At 45.4% G+C, this 26,120-nt stretch overlaps 1 protein-coding gene across 1 annotated transcript in view; it reads left to right on the top strand.

Annotated features, from left to right (window-relative positions):
• LOC106591416 (A disintegrin and metalloproteinase with thrombospondin motifs 17) overlaps positions 1-26,120 on the top strand; it is a 200,131-nt gene that overhangs the window by 80,817 nt on the left and 93,194 nt on the right. Inside the window, exon 8 of the mRNA XM_045689469.1 lies at positions 25,363-25,468. Coding sequence (XP_045545425.1) covers positions 25,363-25,468 — 106 coding nt within the window. The remainder of the gene's footprint in view (positions 1-25,362; positions 25,469-26,120) is intronic.

The following is a 26,120-nucleotide window of genomic DNA, read 5'->3' as shown; positions in this document are numbered from 1 at the left end:
AGGGCTAAACCTTCAATGCCTGGTCCTAACCTGTACCATTACTGTAAGGGTTAAACCTTCAACGCCTGGTCCTAACCTGTACCATTACTGTAAGGGCTAAACCTTAAACTCTGGTCCTAATCTGTACCATTACTGTAAGTGTTAAATCTTCAATGCCTGGTCTTAATCTGTAACATTACTGTAAGGGCTAAACCTTCAATGTCTGGTCCTAACCTGTACCATTACTGTAAGGGCTAAACCTTCAACGTCTGGTCCAAACCTGTACCATTACTGTAAGGGTTAAACCTTCAACGTCTGGTCCTAACCTGTACCATTACTGTAAGGGCTAAACCTTCAATGCCTGGTCCTAACCTGTACCATTACTGTAAGGGTTAAACCTACAACGCCTGGTCCTAACCTGTATCATTACTGTAAGGGCTAAACCTTCAACGCCTGGTCCTAACCTGTACCATTACTGTAAGGGCTAAACCTTCAACGCCTGGTCCTAACCTGTACCATTACTGTAAGGGTTAAACCTTCAACGCCTGGTCCTGACCTGTATCATTACTGTAAGGGCTAAACCTTCAACACCTGGTCCTAACCTGTACTATTACTGTAAGGGCTAAACCTTCAACGCCTGGTCCTAACCTGTACCATTACTGTAAGGGTTAAACCTTCAACGCCTGGTCCTAACCTGTATCATTACTGTAAGGGCTAAACCTTCAACGCCTGGTCCTAACCTGTACCATTACTATAAGGGTTAAACCTTCAACGCCTGGTCCTAACCTGTATCATTACTGTAAGGGCTAAACCTTCAACACCTGGTCCTAACCTGTACCATTACTGTAAGGGCTAAACCTTCAACGCCTGGTCCTAACCTGTACCATTACTGTAAGGGTTAAACCTTCAACGCCTGGTCCTAACCTGTATCATTACTGTAAAGGCTAAACCTTCAACGCCTGGTCCTAACCTGTACCATTACTGTAAGGGTTAAACCTTCAACGCCTGGTCCTAACCTGTACCATTACTGTAAGGGTTAAACCTTCAACGCCTGGTCCTAATCTGTATCATTACTGTAAGGGTTAAACCTTACACTCTGGTCCTAATCTGTACCATTACTGTAAGGGCTAAACCTTAAACTCTGGTCCTAATCTGTACCATTACTGTAAGTGTTAAATCTTCAATGCCTGGTCCTAATCTGTACCATTACTGTAAGTGTTAAATCTTCAATGCCTGGTCTTAATCTGTACCATTACTGTAAGGGTTAAATCTTCAATGCCTGGTCTTAATCTGTACCATTACTGTAAGGGCTAAACCTTCAACGCCTGGTCCTAACCTGTACCATTACTGTAAGGGTTAAACCTTCAACGCCTGGTCCTAACCTGTACCATTACTGTAAGAGCTAAACCTTCAACGCCTGGTCCTAACCTGTACCATTACTGTAAGGGTTAAACCTTCAACGCCTGGTCCTAACCTGTACCATTACTGTAAAGGCTAAACCTTCAACGCCTGGTCCTAACCTGTACCATTACCGTAAGGGTTAAATCTTCAATGCCTGGTCCTAATCTGTACCATTACTGTAAGGGTTAAACCTTAAACTCTGGTCCTAATCTGTACCATTACTGTAAGTGTTAAATCTTCAATGCCTGGTCCTAATCTGTACCATTACTGTAAGTGTTAAATCTTCAATGCCTGGTCTTAATCTGTACCATTACTGTAAGGGTTAAATCTTCAATGCCTGGTCTTAATCTGTACCATTACTGTAAGGGCTAAACCTTCAATGCCTGGTCCTAACCTGTACCATTACTGTAAAGGCTAAACCTTCAACGCCTGGTCCTAACCTGTACCATTACTGTAAGGGTTAAACCTTCAATGCCTGGTCCTAACCTGTATCATTACTGTAAGGGCTATACCTTCAACGCCTGGTCCTAACCTGTACCATTACTGTAAGGGTTAAACCTTCAACGCCTGGTCCTAACCTGTACCATTACTGTAAGGGTTAAACCTTCAACGCCTGGTCCTAATCTGTATCATTACTGTAAGGGTTAAACCTTAAACTCTGGTCCTAATCTGTACCATTACTGTAAGGGCTAAACCTTAAACTGTGGTCCTAATCTGTACCATTACTGTAAGTGTTAAATCTTCAATGCCTGGTCCTAATCTGTACCATTACTGTAAGTGTTAAATCTTCAATGCCTGGTCTTAATCTGTACCATTACTGTAAGGGTTAAATCTTCAATGCCTGGTCTTAATCTGTACCATTACTGTAAGGGCTAAACCTTCAATGCCTGGTCCTAACCTGTACCATTACTGTAAGGGTTAAACCTTCAACGCCTGGTCCTAACCTGTATCATTACTGTAAGGGCTAAACCTTCAACGCCTGGTCCTAACCTGTACCATTACTATAAGGGTTAAACCTTCAACGCCTGGTCCTAACCTGTATCATTACTGTAAGGGCTAAACCTTCAACGCCTGGTCCTAACCTGTACCGTTACTGTAAGGGTTAAACCTTCAACGCCTGGTCCTAATCTGTATCATTACTGTAAGGGCTAAACCTTCAACGCCAGGTCCTAATCTGTACCATTACTGTAAAGGTTAATCCTTCAACGCCTGGTCCTAACCTGTACCATTACTGTAAGGGTTAAACCTTAAACTCTGGTCCTAACTTGTACCATTACTGTAAGTGTTAAATCTTCAATGCCTGGTCTTAATCTGTACCATTACTGTAAGGGTTACATTTTCAATGCCTGGTCTTAATCTGTACCATTACTGTAAGGGTTAAACCTTCAACGCCTGGTCCTAACCTGTACCATTACTGTAAGGGTTAAACCTTCAACGCCTGGTCCTAACCTGTACCATTACTGTAAAGGCTAAACCTTCAACGCCTGGTCCTAACCTGTACCATTACTGTAAGGGTTAAATCTTCAATGCCTGGTCCTAATCTGTACCATTACTGTAAGGGTTAAATCTTCAATGCCTGGTCTTAATCTGTACCATTACTGTAAGGGTTAAATCTTCAATGCCTGGTCTTAATCTGTACCATTACTGTAAGGGTTAAATCTTCAATGCCTGGTTTTAATCTGTACCATTACTGTAAGGGTTAAACCTTCAATGCCTGGTCCTAACCTGTACCATTACTGTAAGGGCTAAACCTTCAACGCCTGGTCCTAACCTGTACCATTACTGTAAGGGTTAAACCTTCAACGCCTGGTCCTAACCTGTACCATTACTGTAAGGGGTAAACCTTCAACGCCTGGTCCTAACCTGTACCATTACTGTAAGGGTTACATTTTCAATGCCTGGTCTTAATCTGTACCATTACTGTAAGGGTTAAATCTTCAATGCCTGGTCTTAATCTGTACCATTACTGTAAGGGTTAAACCTTCAATGCCTGGTCCTAACCTGTACCATTACTGTAAGGGCTAAACCTTCAACGCCTGGTCCTAACCTGTACCATTACTGTAAGGGTTAAACCTTCAACGCCTGGTCCTAACCTGTACCATTACTGTAAGGGGTAAACCTTCAACGCCTGGTCCTAACCTGTACCATTACTGTAAGGGTTACATTTTCAATGCCTGGTCTTAATCTGTACCATTACTGTAAGGGTTAAACCTTCAACGCCTGGTCCTAACCTGTACCATTACTGTAAGGGTTAAACCTTCAACGCCTGGTCCTAACCTGTACCATTACTATAAGGGCTAAACCTTCAACGCCTGGTCCTAACCTGTACCATTACTGTAAGGGTTAAACCTTCAACGCCTGGTCCTAACCTGTACCATTACTGTAAGGGCTAAACCTTCAACGCCTGGTCCTAACTTGTACCATTACTGTAAGGGTTAAACCTTCAACGCCTGGTCCTAACCTGTACCATTACTGTAAAGGCTAAATCTTCAATGCCTGGTCCTAACCTGTACCATTACTGTAAGGGTTAAATCTTCAATGCCTGGTCCTAATCTGTACCATTACTGTAAGGGTTAAACCTTCAACGCCTGGTCCTAACCTGTACCATTACTGTAAGGGTTAAATCTTCAATGCCTGGTCCTAATCTGTACCATTACTGTAAGGGTTAAACCTTAAACTCTGGTCCTAATTTGTACCATTACTGTAAGTGTTAAATCTTCAATGCCTGGTCCTAATCTGTACCATTACTGTAAGTGTTAAATCTTCAATGCCTGGTCTTAATCTGTACCATTACTGTAAGGGTTAAATCTTCAATGCCTGGTCTTAATCTGTACCATTACTGTAAGGGTTAAACCTTCAATGCCTGGTCCTAACCTGTACCATTACTGTAAGGGCTAAACCTTCAACGCCTGGTCCTAACCTGTACCATTACTGTAAGGGTTAAACCTTCAACGCCTGGTCCTAACCTGTACCATTACTGTAAGGGGTAAACCTTCAACGCCTGGTCCTAACCTGTACCATTACTGTAAGGGTTACATTTTCAATGCCTGGTCTTAATCTGTACCATTACTGTAAGGGTTAAATCTTCAATGCCTGGTCTTAATCTGTACCATTACTGTAAGGGTTAAACCTTCAATGCCTGGTCCTAACCTGTACCATTACTGTAAGGGCTAAACCTTCAACGCCTGGTCCTAACCTGTACCATTACTGTAAGGGTTAAACCTTCAACGCCTGGTCCTAACCTGTACCATTACTGTAAGGGGTAAACCTTCAACGCCTGGTCCTAACCTGTACCATTACTGTAAGGGTTACATTTTCAATGCCTGGTCTTAATCTGTACCATTACTGTAAGGGTTAAACCTTCAACGCCTGGTCCTAACCTGTACCATTACTGTAAGGGTTAAACCTTCAACGCCTGGTCCTAACCTGTACCATTACTGTAAGGGACAAAACCTTCAACGCCTGGTCCTAATCTGTACCATTACTGTAAGGGCTAAACCTTCAACGCCTGGTCCTAACCTGTACCATTACTGTAAGGGTTAAACCTTCAACGCCTGGTCCTAACCTGTACCATTACTATAAGGGCTAAACCTTCAACGCCTGGTCCTAACCTGTACCATTACTGTAAGGGTTAAACCTTCAACGCCTGGTCCTAACCTGTACCATTACTGTAAGGGCTAAACCTTCAACGCCTGGTCCTAACCTGTACCATTACTGTAAGGGTTAAACCTTCAACGCCTGGTCCTAACCTGTACCATTACTGTAAAGGCTAAATCTTCAATGCCTGGTCCTAACCTGTACCATTACTGTAAGGGTTAAATCTTCAATGCCTGGTCCTAATCTGTACCATTACTGTAAGGGTTAAACCTTAAACTCTGGTCCTAATCTGTACCATTACTGTAAGTGTTAAATCTTCAATGCCTGGTCCTAATCTGTACCATTACTGTAAGTGTTAAATCTTCAATGCCTGGTCTTAATCTGTACCATTACTGTAAGGGTTAAATCTTCAATGCCTGGTCTTAATCTGTACCATTACTGTAAGGGTTAAACCTTCAATGCCTGGTCCTAACCTGTACCATTACTGTAAGGGCTAAACCTTCAACGCCTGGTCCAAACCTGTACCATTACTGTAAGGGTTAAACCTTCAACGCCTGGTCCTAACCTGTACCATTACTGTAAGGGACAAAACCTTCAACGCCTGGTCCTAACCTGTACCGTTACTGTAAGGGTTAAACCTTCAACACCTGGTCCTAATCTGTACCATAATTGAAAGGATTAAACCTTCACTTCCTGACCCTAATCTGCACCATTACTGTAAGGGTTAAACCTTTTACGCTTGACCCTAACCTGTACCATAACTGTAAGGGTTCAACCTTATGCTAACCTCATGCTAGGTACAATGTTTTACCATGAATCTACTATCTACATTAGGTAATCTTCCTATAGGGAATTTGAACAAGAACACTCCTGCTCTTTGTGCTCCTATGCCATACTATAATCACAGGCTCATAAAAAGCTCTGTTCTGTCTCTCTCCCTCTCCTTCTGCTTCTCTCCACCTCTCCCCCTCCCCTCCTGCTTCTCTCCACCTCTCCCCTCTCCTTCTGCTTCTCTCCACCTCCACCCTCTCCTCCTGCTTCTTTCTTCCTCTTCCCCTCCCTCCTGCTTCTCTCCCCCTCTCCTCCTGCTTCTCTCCACCTCTCCCATTGCTTCTCTCCACCTCTCCCCCTCCCCTCCTGCTTCTCTCCACCTCTCCCCTCTCCTTCTGCTTCTCTCCACCTCCACCCTCTCCTCCTGCTTCTTTCTTCCTCTTCCCCTCTCCTCCTGCTTCTCTCCACCTCTCCCCCTCTCCTCCTGCTTCTCTCCACCTCTCCCATTGCTTCTCTCCACCTCTCCCCCTCTCCTCCTGCTTCTCTCCACCTCTCCCCCTCTCCCCTCTCTTCTTTCCACCTCTCCCCATCTTCTCCTGCTTCTCTCCACCTCTCCTTCTGCCTCTCCCCACCTCTGCCCACTTTCTGTTAATCTGTAAAATCCAGTATCAACTTTTCATCTAATTTATGACCAGGATCTCCCTCAAAGCCTCTGGTGGTGTGTGTGTGTGTGTGTGTGTGTGTGTGTGTGTGTGTGTGTGTGTGAGAGAGAGAGAGAGAGGAAGCTTGTGTGTGTGAGGAATGCCTGGTCTTAAACTGTACTGTAAGGGTTAGACATTTACATTTTTTACATTTACGTCATTTAGCAGCCGCTCTTATCCAGAGCGACTTACAAATTGGTGCATTCACCTTATGATATCCAGTGGAACAACCACTTTACAATAGTACATCTATATCTTTTTTTTTTTTTTGGGGGGGGGTTAGAAGGATTACTATATCCTTACTATATTCCTTAAAGAGGTGGGGTTTCAGGTGTCTACGGAAGGTGGTGATTGACTCGGCTGTCCTGGCGTCGTGAGGGAGCTTGTTCCACCATTGGGGTGCCAGAGCAGCGAACAGTTTTGACTGGGCTGAGCGGGAACTGTGCTTCCGCAGAGGTAGGGGGGCCAGCAGGCCAGAGGTGGATGAACGCAGTGCCCTTGTTTGAGTGTAGGGCCTGATCAGAGCCTGAAGGTACGGAGGTGCCGTTCCCCTCACAGCTCCGTAGGCAAGCACCATGGTCTTGTAGCAGATGCGAGCTTCAACTGGAAGCCAGTGGAGTGTGCGGAGGAGTGGGGTGTCGTGAGAGAACTTGGGAAGGTTGAACACCAGATGGGCTGCGGCGTTCTGGATGAGTTGTAGGGGTTTAATGGCACAGGCAGGGAGCCCCGCCAACAGGGAGTTGCAGTAATCCAGACGGGAGATGACAAGTGCCTGGATTAGGACCTGCGCCGCTTCCTGTGTAAGGCAGGGTCGTACTCTGCGAATGTTGTATAGCATGAACCTACAGGATCAGGTCACCGCCTTGATGTTAGCGGAGAACGACAGGGTGTTGTCCAGGGTCACGCCGAGGCTCTTAGCACTCTGGGAGGAGGACACAATGGAGTTGTCCACCGTGATGGCGAGATCATGGAAAGGGCAGTCCTTCCCCGGGAGGAAGAGCAGCTCCGTCTTGCCGAGGTTCAGCTTGAGGTGGTGATCCGTCATCCACACTGATATATGTCTGCCAGACAGAAGGGGGAACGGAGAAGATTAATTGTATGTCGTCTGCGTAGCAATGATAGGAGAGACCATGTGAGGATATGACAGAGCCAAGTGACTTGGTGTATAGCGAGAATAGGAGAGGGCCTAGAACTGAGCCCTGGGGGACACCAGTGGTGAGAGCACGTGGTGCGGAGACGGATTCTCGCCACGCCACCTGGTAGCGTGGCGAGAATCCGTCAGGTAGGACGCAATCCAAGAGTGAGCCGCGCCGGAGATACCCAACTCGGAGAGGGTGGAGAGGAGGATCTGATGGTTCACAGTATCAAAGGCAGCAGATAGGTCTAGAAGGATGAGAGCAGAGGAGAAAGAGTTAGCTTTAGCAGTGCGGAGAGCCTCCGTGACACAGAGAAGAGCAGTCTCAGTTGAATGACCAGCCTTGAAACCTGACTGATTTGGATCGAGAAGGTCATTCTGAGAGAGATAGCAGGAGAGCTGGCCAAGGACGGCACGTTCAAGAGTTTTGGAGAGAAAAGAAAGAAGGGATACTGGTCTGTAGTTGTTGACATCGGAGGGGTCGAGTGTAGGTTTTTTGAGAAGGGGTGCAACTCTCGCTCTCTTGAAGACGGAAGGGACGTAGCCAGCGGTCAAGGATGAGTTGATGAGCGAGGTGAGGTAAGGGAGAAGGTCTTCGGAAATGGTCTGGAGAAGAGAGGAGGGGATAGGGTCAAGCGGGCAGGTTGTTGGGCGGCCGGCCGTCACAAGCCGCAAGATTTCATCTGGAGAGAGAGGGGAGAAAGAGGTCAAAGCATAGGGTAGGGCAATGTGAGCAGGACCAGCGGTGTCGTTTGACTTAACAAACGAGGATCGGATGTCGTCGAACTTCTTTTCAAAATGGTTGACGAAGTCATCCGCAGAGAGAGAGGGAAGGGGGGGGAGGGGGAGGATTCAGGAGGGAGGAGAAGGTGGCAAAGAGCTTTCTAGGGTTAGAGGCAGATGCTTAGACCTTATACTAACCTCATGCTAGGTACAATGCTGTACTATAAATCTGCTAGCTACATAAGGTAATCTTCCTATAGGGAACTTGAACGAGAACACTCCTGCTCTTTGTGCTCCTCTAAGAGCGTGTGTGTGTGGATGGATGTGTGAATGTGTGTGTGCCACTTTGAACCATACTATAATCACAGGCTCCAATCCCTCTTTCCCTCTCTCCACCTCTATCCCTCTCAGCGTTGTAGAGTCTGTGTGTGTGCGCACTAGCGTCAGAGAGTGTGTGTGTGTGTGTGTGTGTGTGTGTGTGTGTGTGTGTGTGTGTGTGTGTGTGTGTGTGTGTGTGTGTGTGTGATGCCTGGGGTTGGGTTTGGTTGATTCCTGTGTTTATTGTATTATTGGTGCTTTTCAAAACAGCTGGGCCTCCTGCTCTCTGTGAGAGCTGAGAGATGGAGGGAAAGGAAGAGAGAGAGAGAGCGCACGAGAGAGCGAGAGAGAGTAGTTGAAGCAATATCCTGGTAGTGACAACATCCTATTTCCTGTGTTCAGTTTACTAGTGTGTGTGCCTGCGCGTTTAGCAGAAAAATAAGGGAGGTAGGACCAACACCACTACTGTATACATTGCCGTGAAAACGTTATGCAACACCCAATGCCCCTGTGTAAAAAAGTGATTCCCCGTTGCGTTCAATAACTGGTTGGTGTGTGTTACATGGAGTCCAGCAGGGTCAATCCAGGGTGTGTGTGTTGTGTGTGTGTGTGGGTTGCAGAGAGGGCAGTAGGGTCAGGCAGGAGTGAGTCCTCACAAAGCCGTCTGTCCCAGGTCTGCAGAGCCAGCCCAGACACTAGCTAGCTAGTGTTTCCATTGACGTGCTATAGTGTTGGGTTGTGTTGAGCTGACAGTGCTTGTCCACTCCCCACTAGTGGATTCAGCATGTCAATGGAAAGCCCTTCATGTTGTAACGGCTAATTAGCTCAGTGGAAATCATTAGAATAAACTTGCCTGTGTGCAGCGGAGTGCTTGTGTGTTTAGATCCCTGATAAGGCTTTGCTCCTCTCTAGAGGCTGTCTGGATGGATGGGCAGCCATCGTTGTGAGGCCAGACACACACACACACACACACACACACACACACACACACACACACACACACACACACACACACACACACACACACACACACACACACACACACACACACACACACACACACACACACACACACACACACACACACACACACACCGAGCATTTGATCAGCCAGCTCTCCACAGTTACCGCTGAGTCTAATGTGACCAGTGCAGTGATAAACACAACACTGTAGATCTCTGTCCTTTGTTCTGGGGCTTTAGCCTCAGAAGTGCTGGCTTGGACCAATCTTTGAAGCCTCAAAAAACTCAGCCATGCATTACCTCACAGAGTGATACACGGGCACACACACACACACACACACACACACACACACACACACACACACACACACACACACACACACACACACACACACACACACACACACACACACACACACACACACACACACACACACACAGTGTCACTGTCAGCAAAGCTTTCAGCTGGTTTGTAGGTCAGCCTGTTGTTGTTGTTCAGGCTAGGCCAGACTATGGTTTGCTCGGCTGGTTGTTGTCCTTGATTATCTTTTTGGCCTTCCTGTGACATCGGGTGCTGTAGGTGTCCTGGAGGGAGAGCCCTGCAGTTGTGGGTGGTGCAGTTGCTGTACCAGGCGGTGATACAGCCCGACAGGAAGCTCTCAATTGTGTATCTGTAAAAGTTTGTAAGGGTTTTAGGTGCCATGCCAAATTTCTTCAACCTCCTGAGGTTCTTGAAGACAAAAGCCATACTCATACAATGTTTTGAGGGGATATTGCCAGCAACGATTGCCTCAACATTTTCCATTGACCTGTATAAGTGTTAAGTAACAGTGTTAGAAATTGACAGTAATATGCTATGTAATGTGTTGGACGCTAAGCTAGCAAGCCACTTACTCTAGCTAGTATAGTTAAGCAGCCATTACGTCAGCCCATTACAACGTTCATCCTCTGTACATTAATTTCTTTACAGTTGTTTTGACCCTCCTAAATGTGTAAGTCGCCATGTAAACAACCATTTAAAGCATGGCCTCAGGGTATTAAAACCCCCCCCAATTTTTTTTAGCTGCTTTTATTTGCATAAATCCATCTGAGATTCCTTCCTATAATTCGGGCAGATGACATTATACGCACATAATTGCAGCCTTCGCATAAGCATGCATGATTGTAAAACTGAAATGCAGTGGGGAAAACATGTAAGAATTCAAGGCAGCATCTGTTTTCATCCAGACTGACAATTCGGCCACTGTGGAAGGACTTTAGCGTATTAGTTATATCGTTTTATTTGATAGTTTTTTATTGCTGCATGCATTCATTTTGAGGGGCAGCGGGCCAGCCCGGAGTTCATATGCACTGAGTGTACAAAACATTATGAACATTATGCTCTTTCCATGACATAGACTGACCAGGTGAATGCAGGTGAAAGCTATGATCCCTTATTAATGTCCCTTTGTCAATCCACTTCAATCAGTGTAGATAAAGGGGAGGAGACAGGTTAAAGAAGGATTTTTAAGCCTTGAGACAATTGAGACATGGATTGTGTACGTGTGCCATACAAGGGTGAATGGGCAAGACAAAATATTGAAGTGCCTTTGAACGGGGTATGGTAGTAGGTGCTAGGTGCACCGATTTGTGTCAAGAACTGCAACCCTGCTGAGTTTTTCCAGGCTCAACAGTTTCCCTTGTGTGTCAACACTGGTCCACCACCCAAATGACATCCAGACAACTTGACACAACTGTGGGAAGCATTGGAGTCCCTGTGTAACGCTTTCAACACCTTTTAGATTCCATGCCCGACAAAATAAGACTGTTCTGAGGGCAAACGTTTAGGAAGGTGTTCTTAATGTTTTGTACACTTAGTGTACACTACATGACCAAAAGTATGTGGACTCCTCCTCCTTGTCGAACATCTCATTCCAAAATCATGGGCATTAATATGGTGTTGGTCCCCCTTTTGCTGCTATAACAGTCTTCCACTCTTCTGGGAAGGCTTTCCACTAGATGCTGGAACATTGCTGTGGGAACTTGCTTCCATTCAGCCACAAGAGCATTAATGAGGTCAGGCACTGATGTTGGGCAATTGGGCCTGGTGATCGATGGAGTTGAGGTCAGGGCTCTGTGTAGGCCAGTCAAGTTCTTCCACACCGATCTCGACAAACCATTTCTGTATAGACCTCGCTTTGTGCATGGGGGCATTGTCATGTTGAACAGGAAAGGGCCTTTCCCAAACTGTTGCCACTAAGTTGGAAGCACAGAACCGTCTAGAATGTCATTGTATGCTGTAGTGTTAAGATTTCCCTTCACTGGAACTAAGGGGCCTAGCCCAAACCATGAAAAATAGCCCCAGAGCATTATTCGTCCTGCACCAAATTTTACAGTTGTCACTATGCATTGGGGCAGGTAGCGTTCTCCTGGCATCTGCCAAACCCAGATTAATCCATTGGACTGCCAGATGGTGAAGTGTGATTCATCACTCCAGAGAACTTGTTTCCAATGGCGGCGAGCTTTACACTACACCAGCTGACGCTTGGCATTGCACATGGTGAAGTTAGGCTTGTGTGCAGCTGTCGGCCATGGTAACCCATTTCATGAATCTCACGACAAACATTTATTGTGCTGACATTGCTTCCAGAGGCAATTTGGGACTCTGTAGTGAGTGTAGCAACTGAAAACAAACTATTTTTACGCACTTCAGCACTCGGCGGTCTCGTTCTGTGAGCTTGTGTGGCCTACCACTTCGCGGCTGACCTTAATTGCCTACCTTCTGTAAGCTGTTAGTGTCTTAACGACCGTTCCACAGATGCATGTTCATTAATTGTTTATGGTTCATTGAACAAGCATGGGAAACAGTGTTTAAACCATTTACAATGAAGATCTGTGAAGTTATTTGGATTTTTACCAATTATCTTTGAAAGACAGGGTCCTGAAAAGGGACGTTTCTTTTTTTGCTGAGTTCACTATAAACTGAAATTACGCCCCTGGTATTAGTCGGTTTCTTTTTGATGTATAACCTGGATATATTAAGTCCAAGTTTATGATCCAGCGTTATCCTTACATTGTCTCTCTATAGCATGGATGATCAACTAGATTCACTGTGTTCATCTCAACCAGTGACAATATGCACCCATATGCAGTAGGTGAGAGGTCAAGGCAGATTGTCCTATATCAGAGATCAGCAACTACATTCAGCCAGGATTTCTACTTGAGCGGATGGTCAGGGGGCCGGAACATAATTACTACTAATTTGTAGACTGCAAATTGAACGCAAGAAGCCCAAACATATATCATATTTGACTGAAACATAATGATTTCAAACGTTGCTTACATTTGTATACGATCACATATATCTCTCTATTATGCGTAGGAATACTTGGGAACAGATGTCCAAAATTAAAATCACTTGTAGCTAATTTGCTGGTGTTTTTTTTTCAGAAAACAAAATCAAGCCCTCTAGTTGGGGAACCCTGCTCTATTGTCACGGACTCTAGGAGTGGTGGTTGGAGTCAGGTGCAGAGAGCAGAGGTTTATTTTCTCCGGCACAAAATGGTCACGCCAAAACAGAGGGCGCGTAATAATAATGACCAACCCAAAACACAGGGCAAAACGGTCCGGAGAGAAAAAATAAGATGTCAGCCAGCACATCCAAAATACAAACAGCGAAATAATCCCGCACAAACCTGGGCGGGCTAAACAGGCTTAAATAAACACAAATCAACAAACAAAACAGGGAAAAGGTGCAACCAATAAGACCAAACAAACAGAAAAGGGAAAAAGGATCAGCGGTGGCTAGTAAGCCGGCGACGACGACCGCCGAGCGCCGCCCGAACAGGCAGGAGAGCCACCTTCGGTGGGATTCGTGACATCTATACTTCACCAAGGATAGTGATCATTCCTACATGACTGTGTTAAACTTTACCAAGGACAGTGGTCATTCCTACGTCACTGTGTTCATCTCTACCAAGGACAGGGGTCATTCCTAAATCACTGTGTTAATCTTGCCTCTCCTGCTTTTGTGTATTTACATTCCAGCAGTGGTCTATTTCATTAAGAGAGAGCTACCCTGTGTGTATGTGTGTGTGTGTGTGTGTGTGTGTGTGTGTGTGTGTGTGTGTGTGTGTGTGTGTGTGTGTGTGTGTGTGTGTGTGTTTGCGTGCGTGCGTGCGTGCGTGCGTGTGCATGTGCGCGTGTGCGTGAGCGAGAGAGCTCATCTCTAAACATTGACACAGCAAATATGTCAGTCCCTCTCTGTCTGGCTGCTGTGTGTCGTAGCATCAAGGCTGTCTGCACCAGGCTGCTTAAAGGGCCTCAGGCGCGAGTGGAATAAGAAATGAAAGGAGAGCGAGAAAGAGACCGTGAAACTAGAATAGAGAATGGAGAAATGTAAAACAGACATGTCTGTTGAGTCCAGACTCTCAGGCATAGCAGAGGTCAGGGACAGTGGTGAAGTCTGAAATGAAACATAGACATGCTAATGCTAGACCAGAACAGCTCTGCTGAGATCTTCAGGGAGATTATTACTTGCAGGTTAGAGATGTCAAATTGGGTTTAGCCACCGCCAAAGTACAAAAAATTGTTTACATTCTATTACCATTTCCAACTTTTTAAAACTGAAATAAAACATTTGAAATATCAGCTGAAGTTTTCACTCTCTCACAAATCAACATAGAGGAAGAAACTATATCCCAATTCTTTGTTTATATAATATATTATACTATTTTCTCAAATAAGCCTGTTGTCCTTGCTGTCATCCCCATCTCACTGCACCTTGTGGATGTACTGTAGATCACTGGGATCCAGTTCTGGCTCTCATCCCCATCTCACTGCACCTTGGGGATGTACTGTAGATCACTGGGATCCAGTTCTGGCTCTCATCCCCATCTCACTGCACCTTGTGGATGTACTGTAGATCACTGGGATCCAGTTCTGGCTCTCATCCCCATCTCACTGCACCTTGTGGATGTACTGTAGATCACTGGGATCCAGTTCTGGCTCTCATCCCCATCTCACTGCACCTTGTGGATGTACTGTAGATCACTGGGATCCAGTTCTGGCTCTCATCCCCATCTCACTGCACCTTGTGGATGTACTGTAGATCACTGGGATCCAGTTCTGGCTCTTCAAATCAAATCTTATTTGTCACATGCGCCGAATACACCTCACAGTGAAGTGCTTACTTACAAGCCCTTAACCAACAATGCAGTTTAAGAAAAAAAAGTGTTCAGTAAAAAATAGATAAGTAAAAAATATTATACTCACGTGTAAAAGTTTTGCATATCCCAACTCCCCATGAGACACCCTCGGAGAGTGGGGTCATGACCAGGGTCTCCCGTTATCAACAGTGAAGAGCACATTAATTGATGTTTCACCTTGTCGGCTCGGGGATTTGAACTAGAAACCTTTCAGTTACTGGTCCAATGCTGTAACATGTAGTGCAATAGGATGCCATTTGGGCACAGCCATGGAAAACCAGTATACTTTAGAGGCTCATACATAGCCCCGTGATCTTTTCCTGACTGTGTGACTTAACTTAGACTCAGAATGTCTCCAGGTCAGGAAGAACGTAGGGTCCTCCCCATGCACCATGGCTTTAGGTCTGTCAGTAAAGACACAAGTAGTGGCTACTGCTACACTATCATTTTTTTAACAAATATATATTTTGTAAGCCAATGCTTCATTAGGTAGCAATCAGGTCAGACAGCTGTAAACCCGGTGGAATGAGTCATTCTGATACATCAAAATAGCTGGTCTGTAGGCTACTGGTGGTAATGGCTGGGTGTGCAGTGCATAAGGGATCCCAAGGTCTACACCTCAGCTTTCTCATTAGTCACAGCCATTATTAGTGGAACGTTTCATTTTGTTCTTGTGTATGTTATTGAGGGCTGGCCCCTGAGAGAGAGAGTCTGTGCGGGTGTGTGAGAGAGAGAGAGAGAAAGGGAGAGAGAGAGAGAGAGAGAGTGAGCGAGAGGCAGAGAGATCGTGAGAGAGAGGCAGAGACCTACCTGGATGTGACAGCATTCCCTCCCCCATATGACCCCCTAGACAACTACGACAACAGAACCAACAAAAACAGGTCACAACTCCTGCAGTTCTGTCGCACGCTGGGTATGTACATAGTCATTGGTAGGCTTCGAGGGGACTCCTACGGTAGATACACCTATAGCTCATCTCTTGGCAGTAGTACTGTAGACTACTTTATCACTGACCTCTACCCAGAGTCCCTCAGAGCGTTCACAATTAGCCCACTGACACCCCTATCAGATCACAGCAAAATCAGTCTACTTGAACAGAGCAACACTCAATCATGAGGCATCAAAACCAAAGGAACTGAATAATATTAAGAAATGCTATATATGGAAGGAAAGTAGTGTGGAAACCTACCAAAAAACAATTAGGCAACAACAAATTCAATCCCTTTTTAGACAACTTCCTGGACAAAACGTTCCACTGTAATAGTGAAGGTGTAAACTTGTCAGTAGAAAACCTAAACAGTATGTTTGACCTTCCCTATGAAATCCAAAAATTTCAAGCAGACAACTTAAGAAAATTATCAACAATGATAAATGGTTTGATGAAGAATGCAAAAACATAAGAAAGAAATTGAGAAACCTGTCCAACCAATAAACTGGCCTTCTTTAGACTAGTTGAGTATTTGGATTATCAGCATTTTTGGGTTCAATTACAAGCTCAAAATGGCCAGAAACAAAGAACTTTCTTCTGAAACTCGTCAGTCTATTCTTGTTCTGAGAAATGAAGGCTATTCCATGTGAGAAATTGCCAAGAAACTGAAGATCTCGCACAACGCTATGTACTACTCCCTTCACAGAACAGCGCAAACTGTCTCTTACCAGAATAGAAAGAGGAGTGGGAGGCCCCAGTGCACAACTGAGCAAGAGGACAAGCACATTAGAGTGTCTAGTTTGAGAAACAGACGCCTCACAAGTCCTCAACTGGCAGCTTCATTAAATAGTACCCGCAAAACACCAGTCTCATCGTCAACAGTGAAGAGGCGACTCCGGGATGCTGGCCTTGTAGGCACAGAGTTCCTCTGTGTCTGTGTTCTTTTGCCCATCTTAATCTTTTATTTTTATTGCCCAGTCTGAGATATGTATTTTTCTTTGCAACTCTGCCTAGAAGGCCAGCATCCCAGAGTTGCCTCTTCAATGTTGACGTTGAGACTGGTGTTTTGCAGGTACTATTTAATGAAGCTGCCATCACAGCAGCAATATTTGTGACCTGTTGCCACAAGAAAGTTCACCAGTGAAGAACAAACACAATTGTAAATACAACCCATATTTATGTTTATTTATTTTCCCTTTTGTACTTTAACTATTTGCACATCGTTACAACACTGTATATAGCCATAATATGACATTTGAAATGTATTTTTTCCTTTGGAACTTTTAGTCTAATGTTTACTGTACATTTTTTATTGTTGATTTCACTGGTTTATTATCTATTCCACATATGTTTCCCATGCCAATAAAGCCCTTTGAATTCAATTGAGAGCAAGAGAGAGAGGCAGAGAGGCAAAGAGAGAGGCAGAGAGAGAGAGGCAGAGAGAGAGGCAGAGAGTTAGAGAGAGGCGCAGAGAGAGAGAGGGAGAGAGAGAGAGGTGCAGAGAGAGGGAGAGAGAGAGAGGCGCAGAGAGAGAGGCAGAGAGAGAGAGAGGCGCAGAGAGAGAGACAGAAAGAGAGAGGCGCAGAGAGAGAGAGGGAGAGAGAGAGAGAGAGAGGTGCAGAGAGAGAGAGGGAGAGAGAGAGAGGCGCAGAGAGAGAGGCAGAGAGAGAGAGGCAGAGAGTTAGAGAGAGGCGCAGAGAGAGGCGCAGAGAGAGAGAGGCAGAGAGTTAGAGAGAGGCGCAGAGAGAGAGAGGGAGAGAGAGAGAGAGGCGCAGAGAGAGGCAGAGAGAGAGAGGCGCAGAGAGAGAGAGAGAAAGAGAGAGAGAAAGAGAGAGAGAGAGAGTTTGTGCTTGAGCTTGTGTGTCCACGGTAGATGGAAGAACGTGCAGTAGTGTTCCAGTGCTGTAACTAACCCACTTTAGTTGGCCCATTTTCACCCTGTAAGGTGTGTGCATGCATGCTCATAGTATGTGTGGGTATGTGTGTGTGTGCTGGTGTGCAGTTTGTGCATGTGTGCATCTTATTAGTTCATAAAATTTCCATTAACAGGTTCATTCCAGTTTTCACAACATAAACGCCTGTTTCTGACTGCAATCCTAGGATTCATTTTTGTGAATACAGTGAATACACCCCAGTATCTCAACTGGGTTTCATTACAAAACGTGCTCAATTGCGTCGTTATTTATACGATATAACAGGATTTGATTCCTGTGAAATGATCAGGATTAACAGATTATGATATGGATGTGTTGATATAGCTTTACATTAATGTCAACTGGGGTTTATCCTGGAAAACAACTCCAATTGGTTCCGTGTTCAATCAGCTCCTTACTTTATTAGATACAATGTCCTGTATTGAGTAACATCCAGTTGTTATCAGGCCCAATACCTCAGAATAACTGTGTGTGTGTCTGTGTCTGTGTGTGTGTGTGTGTGTGTGCGTATGTATATTTCAGAATAGCGCCATCTGGGTTTGATAGCCTTTCTCTTTTCAATGATTTAATGTATGTTGTCGTGTCTGGATTCAAATGAGGCTATATGGACAGTCTCCAGGGGTAGACAGAAAGCAGGTGTGTGTGTGTGTGTGTGTGTGTGTGTGTGTGTGTGTGTGTGTGTGTGTGTGTGTGTGTGTGTGTGTGTGTGTGTGTGTGTGCGCGCGCTGCGTGTGCACGTGTGTGTGAGCAAACAGATACATTAAGAAATAACACACACTCGAGTGATGATGTCATCCTGTATGGCTGACTGGATAACTGATTGGGTTTTTAACTCGCTCTGACACTGACACTGATAAAATCACAGAGTAAATCGCTTTTTAAACAGTTCTGCATGCCGGTAATATCACAGTCTCCATTCCAGAATGGAACAAATGGATTGGGCATATAGTGTCGATCCTAAATTGGTGCCAATACATTTTGTTCTGTTGATAACTCTCCTACTGTAATGCTTGTGATAATCATAAAGTACTAGGTAGTACATATAGAGTCGGTTTCTTGAATATAGATGAAGCGTAATCCTGGACTAAAAAGCATTCTCCAAGGAGAATCTCCATTCAAAGTGCATTTTAGTCTAGGATTTGGCTTAGTCTGAGTCCAGGAAACCTGCCCAAATTACATAGAGTAGTACATGTATTACATACAGTACCTAATCTATATGGTTATCTACAGTCTAAACACACTGCTTATTTAGGATACATTTTTCATCACGCAATATTCAGTAATACTATATATACACAGTACATCATGATATGAACAGGTGTCACGACTTCCGCCGAAGGCGGTCCCTCTCCTTGTTCGGGCGGCGTTCGGCGGTCGACGTCACTGGCCTTCTAGCCATCACCGATCTGCTTTTAATTTTCCATTTGTTTTGTCTTTGTTTTACACACCTGGTTTCAATTTCCCAATTACATGTTCATTATTTAACCCTCTGTTTTCCCCATGGTTTTTGTGCGTGTTTGTTTTATGTATTTCGGTCCGTTTGTGTGGGCTTGGTATTACAACATGTACTTGGTACTTTTGAGTAAAGTTACTTTTATTACTGATCTCTGCTGTCCTGCGCCTGACTCCTCTGCACCAGCTACACCCAGACCATTACAACAGGGTTATTCTGGATGTTTTAGCAAATGTTTTCTCTTGTCCAGCATTTACTCTCTTGTCCATCATTGGGAAGAAATGATCTGAAGTATTCATGCATAGTGTTGATCTTTCTGATTTTGGTGTCAGTGTAGCAGATTAGCAGATTAGTAGCAGATCTCTGAGAGGATTTGACATGTGTAAGTAATATAAAAGTAGCTGCATCTTGTCCTCTGATAGACTAGGTGGAAATTTCACCATATTACTTATACTAATCAAATCCTCTCAGATCTCCACAAGTGAATGGGGTGTAGGTTTTAGGGGTTGATTTGGGATCGGGCCTTGTTCCGTCGGCTAGTACAGTTGACTTGAGTAGTAAAGTGATATCATGCAGAGGGCCCCAGGTTCGTGTCCCGGGTCAGGAGGACAAGCACAGAGTGCCAGCACCTCTTTTAGGGAAAGATTTGAAATGTTGACCACACTTTTAATAATGGTTATAGCAAAAGCATTTCTTTATTGAAAGATGTACTTCCAGCTCCGAAGGCGGAGCTGGAAGAAGCAAAGCTGGAACGACGGAGGTATGACGCGTTGTATCCTCCTATTCAGGAGGTGGAAAGGCAGCCCCCAAAAATGTTTTGGTGGGGGCATAAGGGGAGTGTTGCTAGGTCAGGGGGGAACCCTGACCTAACTTCCCGGGCTATTCGGAGGGAGCCGTGGAGCAAACCGGAGCCGAGAAAGGAGTCGAGCGCCGAGCTTGACGCGAGATTCCTGAAGGAGGTACTGGCAGAGAGGGCACGACTGAGCAGGCGTGCAGAGGGGCGAGCGATGCATTACGGGGTGATGTGCACTATCTCGCCCATCCGCACGCACAGTCTGGTGTGGTTGGTACGGGCTCCGCAGCGTTGCCGTGCTAGAGTTGGCACTCAGCCAGGAAGGAGAGTGCCTGCTCAGCGCATCTGGCTGCCAGTGCGTCTCCTTGGCCCAGCTTATCCTGCGCCTGCTCTACGCACGGCAGCCCTCATCCCCCAGCACAGCCCAGCTCGCCCTGTGCCAGCGCTCCGCCCGTGCCGGGCTACAGGGACCATCCAGCCTGGACGGAGTGTGCCAGCCCTGAGCTCCAGACCACCGGTGTGCCTCCACGGCCCAGTGTGCCTCGTGCCTGCTCTGCGCACCCAGTCTCCTGTAAGTCTTCCCAGTCCGGGGAGACCCGTCCCAGCTCTACTCAGGAGGGCTCCAGTGACGCTCCTCAGCCCGGAGCCTCCAGCGACGCTCCCCAGTCAGGAGCCTCCAGTGACGCTCCTCAGCCTGGAGCCTCCAGTGCCACTCCTCAGCCTGGAGCCTCCAGCGACGCTCCCCAGCCAGGAGCCTCCAGCGATGCTCCCCAGCCCGGAGCCTCCAGTGACGCTCCCCAGTCAGGAGCCTCCAGCGACGCTCCCCAGTCAGGAGCCTCCAGTGACGCTCCTCAGCCTGGAGCCTCCAGTGCCACTCCTCAGCCTGGAGCCTCCAGCGACGCTCCCCAGCCCGGAGCCTCCAGTGACGCTCCCCAGTCAGGAGCCTCCAGCGACGCTCCCCATTCAGGAGCCTCCAGCGATGCTCCTCAGCCCGGAGCCTCCAACGACGCTCCTCAGCCAGGAACCTCCAGCGACGCTCCCCAGCCCGGAGCCTCCAGCGACGCTCCTCAGCCCAGAGCCTCCAGCGACGCTCCTCAGCCCGGAGCCTCCAACGACGCTTCTCAGCCCGGGGCCTCCAGCGACGCCTCTCCGCCTAGGGTCTTCGGAATGGGAGCTACTCCCAGAGCCACCTCCGTAGTGGGAGGAGTGGCGAAGGGGGGGTGTAGCACAGGAACCGTCATTGACGCTGGCCACCCTCCCTTCCCTCCCTTTAGGTTTGGGGTTGGTTTTGTGGGGTTTTTTGTTTTGGAGGTGCAGTCGTGGTCTGCACTTTGGGGGGGGGGGTACTGTCACGTTCCTGACCAGTAAAGGGGTCATTTGTAATTGTAGTAGGGTCAGGGGGTGTTTGTTTTGGGGTTTTTGGTTCTAGGGGATTTTGGTTCTAGTTTTCTATTTCTATGTTTCTTTTTCTATGTGTGGGCAGGTATGGCTTCCAATCATCCAATCAGAGGCAGGTGTCTTTCGTTGTCTCTGATTGGAAGCCATACTTAGGCAGCCTGTTTTTTCCTTTGGGTTTGTGGGTGGTTGTTTTCTGTATAGCCTGTGTGCCTTATGGAAGTGTTTCGTTGTCTGTTTATTTTGTTTTGAGTGTTCTTTCAAATAAAGAGGAAAGATGAGCACTATACCCGCTGCATTTTGGTCACCGTTCATCGACGCCTATGACATTTATACCCATGCTGGGGTTATATGTGTGTATATATTACCCACTAGACCAGCCTCAAGCACTTAGCACAAGCATTTCTATTACATAAAGAATTTCTGTTGACATTACATAATTTGTATTACGTGTTTCTGAGCTTGTGTGTGTGTGTGTGTGTGTGTGTGTGTGTGTGTGTGTGTGTGTGTGTGTGTGTGTGTGTGTGTGTTTGTGTGTGCGTACTCCTCTGTGAGTGTGTTATCTGTATACATGTGCGTGTGTGTGTGTACATGTGCGTGCGTGTCTACGTACACATGCTAGTGTGTGTGTGTTTGCATTTCTGCATGCATGGGTGTGTTTTTGCATGGTCATGCGTGTAAAATGACAGGCAACTCTGCATTTGAGAATGGTTGGCTAAAATACTGCTTCAGAGAGGCTGTGATAAATTGGGTCAGTATTACAAATGTCCCAGGTATGAGAAAGAGAGAGAGCGAGAAAGAGAGAGAGAGAAAGAGCAAGAGAGAGAGAAACATCTGGTTGAAAGAAAGAAAAAAGGACAGGAGGGAGGGAAATAAATCTGTGTTTATGGTATGAGTCTTTTACAAGTGAGTATGGTCTCCACAGCGGTCTCCACATTCTGGTCTCACTCTGGTCTAATTATTGTATTCACTCAGATCCAGTCATGTCAGACCAGTGATTACTGTATTAACTCAGATCCAGTCGTGTCAGACCAGTGATTATTGTATTCACTCAGATCCAGTCACGTCAGACCAGTGATTACTGTATTAACTCAGATCCAGTCGTGTCAGAGCAGTGATTACTGTATTATCTCAGATCCAGTCGTGTCAGACCAGTGATTACTGTATTAACTCAGATCCAGTCACGTCAGAGCAGTGATTACTGTATTAACTCAGATCCAGTCATGTCAGACCAGTGATTACTGTATTAACTCAGATCCAGTTGTGTCAGACCAGTGATTACTGTATTAACTCAGATCCAGTCACATCAGACCAGTGATTACTGTATTAACTCAGATCCAGTCGTGTCAGACCAGTGATTACTGTATTAACTCAGATCCAGTCGTGTCAGAGCAGTGATTACTGTATTAACTCAGATCCAGTCGTGTCAGACCAGTTATTACTGTATTAACTCAGATCCAGTCGTGTCAGACCAGTGATTACTGTATTAACTCAGATCCAGTCACGTCAGACCAGTGATTACTGTATTAACTCAGATCCAGTCACATCAGACCAGTTATTACTGTATTAACTCAGATCCAGTCACGTCAGACCAGTGATTACTGTATTAACTCAGATCCAGTCGTGTCAGACCAGTGATTACTGTATTAACTCAGATCCAGTCACATCAGACCAGTTATTACTGTATTAACTCAGATCCAGTCGTGTCAGACCAGTGATTACTGTATTAACTCAGATCCAGTCGTGTCAGACCAGTTATTACTGTATTAACTCAGATCCAGTCGTGTCAGACCAGTGATTACTGTATTATCTCAGATCCAGTCGTGTCAGACCAGTTATTACTGTATTAACTCAGATCCAGTCACATCAGACCAGTTATTACTGTATTAACTCAGATCCAGTCACGTCAGAGCAGTGATTACTGTATTAACTCAGATCCAGTCGTGTCAGACCAGTTATTACTGTATTAACTCAGATCCAGTCGTGTCAGACCAGTGATTACTGTATTATCTCAGATCCAGTCGTGTCAGACCAGTGATTACTGTATTAACTCAGATCCAGTCGTGTCAGACCAGTGATTACTGTATTAACTCAGATCCAGTCGTGTCAGACCAGTGATTACTGTATTATCTCAGATCCAGTCGTGTCAGACCAGTGATTACTGTATTAACTCAGATCCAGTCGTGTCAGACCAGTGATTACTGTATTAACTCAGATCCAGTCGTGTCAGACCAGTGATTACTGTATTAACTCAGATCCAGTCGTGTCAGACCAGTGATTACTGTATTAACTCAGATCCAGTCACGTCAGAGCAGTGATTACTGTATTAACTCAGATCCAGTCGTGTCAGACCAGTGATTACTGTATTAACTCAGATCCAGTCACGTCAGACCAGTGATTACTGTATTAACTCAGATCCAGTCGTGTCAGACCAGTGATTACTGTATTAACTCAGATCCAGTCGTGTCAGACCAGTTATTACTGTATTAACTCAGATCCAGTCGTGTCAGACCAGTGATTACTGTATTAACTCAGATCCAGTCATGTCAGACCAGTGATTACTGTATTAACTCAGATCCAGTTGTGTCAGACCAGTGATTACTGTATTAACTCAGATCCAGTCGTGTCAGACCAGTGATTACTGTATTAACTCAGATCCAGTCATGTCAGACCAGTGATTACTGTATTAACTCAGATCCAGTTGTGTCAGACCAGTTATTACTGTATTAACTCAGATCCAGTCACGTCAGACCAGTGATTACTGTATTAACTCAGATCCAGTCATGTCAGAGCAGTGATTACTGTCTTTCCAGAGTCCTAGTCAATGTTTCCTCACATTATTTTAGTCACTGAGCAAATCTCAGGTCTGCTGAACGCAAACTTGAACGTTGTCAAAATTCTGTGCAATTTCTGGCGAGCGTCTACTGTGAACACTGAGGCTGTACCCGCTTTAAGTTAATTTTAACAGTGGTCAAGTAGGCTACTATGGCTCTTTGATCATAATGTAGGCCTACCAGAATGGCCTACCATCAAAAACAATGGAGAAAATGCATTCCATAACATTTTAACATGGAAATAGCTGTTCTATTGTTCAGCCTACAGTAGCATCCAATGTGTGGTGTTCAATGTAGGCGTACATTCCATGAGACTTTCGAAAAAAATGCAGGGCTTGACATTAACCTACTTATCCACTTGTCCTTCAGACAAGGTGGTGACTGAAAATGTTGTTGTGTGTTTTGATGCAAGAAACCACTTTACAAAATAAAACATTAAATTCATAATTATTCCTACTACTATTACTGAGAATCAGACAAATTATGCTACCCTCTGCCTATTGGCTACTAAGCTTTTTCAAGCATGTCTCAAAATACAACACTGCCCCTTTAAGACAAAAAAAAAGCCCTTTACCTGACTCGCTTTTCAAAGATGTCTAGAAATGCACACATTTTGTGCTTTTGTAAGAAGTAATCACTCCCCCCAGACTACAAATGATCTATGACTGGGGTAAGAACTCACAAACTAGCAAAGGATATGAACACTTGTACAAATGTGCACTCGTTGCTACATGTAACTCTCGCTTTGATCTCAAAACAAACTCATCTACTCACTACTGCTCATGCTGTAAACACATTCCAGTTCAAAGTGAGTGGCACAGATCCATATATGGCAATAGTCTATTTGCTTATAGGTCCTACTGTAGCTCTGATTGGTTATGGCGCACCGGTCTGTATAGAGTACAGGCCTGAGTCGTGCCTGTCAGTGTAATAGAATCCTACTCCAATGCATTCAGCCTACAACAAAATATTTTGCATAGTTAGTTTTGCATACTAATAAGTCTTGCATAGTTTGTTTTGTTTCGGTATGTTGCATTGAAAGTGGCTAATATTGCTTTCAATCGATCACATTTCCCACAGTAAAGGGAAACATTGATAGTGTTAACTAACAGGGAAACTAGAAAGTTGAGTTAAGTTCAATCTTGTGATTCTCTGCGCTGGCTGATTTTTATTCTGCGCAGCAGTCCTGGGGAGGGAACATTGGTCCTAGTCTCACCCAGTCTCACTCTATTCACTCTCTCTCCTCCGCTAGGTATTGCCTATCTGGGAGGGGCGTGCAGCTCCAAGAGGAAGTGTGTTCTGGCCGAGGACAACGGACTCAACCTGGCCTTCACCATAGCCCACGAGCTGGGACACAAGTACGTCTGTCTGTCTAAAGGAGCACTTGTCTATCCTGAGCAAAAGCAGTGAATGGTCAAGTTTTTCCTAGGTAGAGATCTGGGATCCCCTCCCCCAACCCTAACCTTAACCATTAGTGGGGAAAATGCCAAACTGACCCAAGATCAGCGTCTAAGAGCAACTTCACCCTCCTCAGTTTAACAATGGAAGGCATCGTTTCTTCAGACTCCGTCTTGATTGGATGAAAGTTTCAGCCTCTTTTGAAGTGTTTTTGTACTGGATAACTTCACAGTTTGAGGTATCCATGGGCACAACTCTTTGTATCTCTCTGTATCCATAGTTAAGATAAAAATATGAGAGCAGTTTTAGAGTTTCATAAATAGATAATTCCATGTGAATGAACCACTATTATCATCATTATTGTGGATTTCTTTCCTAAGTGAAAGTGTAATTACATCGTTTTTGACAGTAGCCATTATAGGCAGTACTGTAAGGTTCTGTTCCCAGGCACTTCAGTCTTTGACTGCCTCCCAAATGGCACCCCATTCCCTATATAGTGCATTAATGTTGACCAGAGCCCTATGAGCCCATTTGGGGATAGTCTACCATTTGGGATGCAGTCTTTCTCTGGTATAATCAGTTGCATTGTTCCTTCTTCTCTAGCCACACAGA

Source organism: Salmo salar, chromosome ssa11, assembly GCF_905237065.1.
Source record: "Salmo salar chromosome ssa11, Ssal_v3.1, whole genome shotgun sequence".
NCBI lineage: Eukaryota > Metazoa > Chordata > Actinopteri > Salmoniformes > Salmonidae > Salmo > Salmo salar.
The sequence above is the reverse complement of the archived record's forward strand: the minus strand, read 5'-3'. Positions and strand labels throughout refer to the sequence as shown.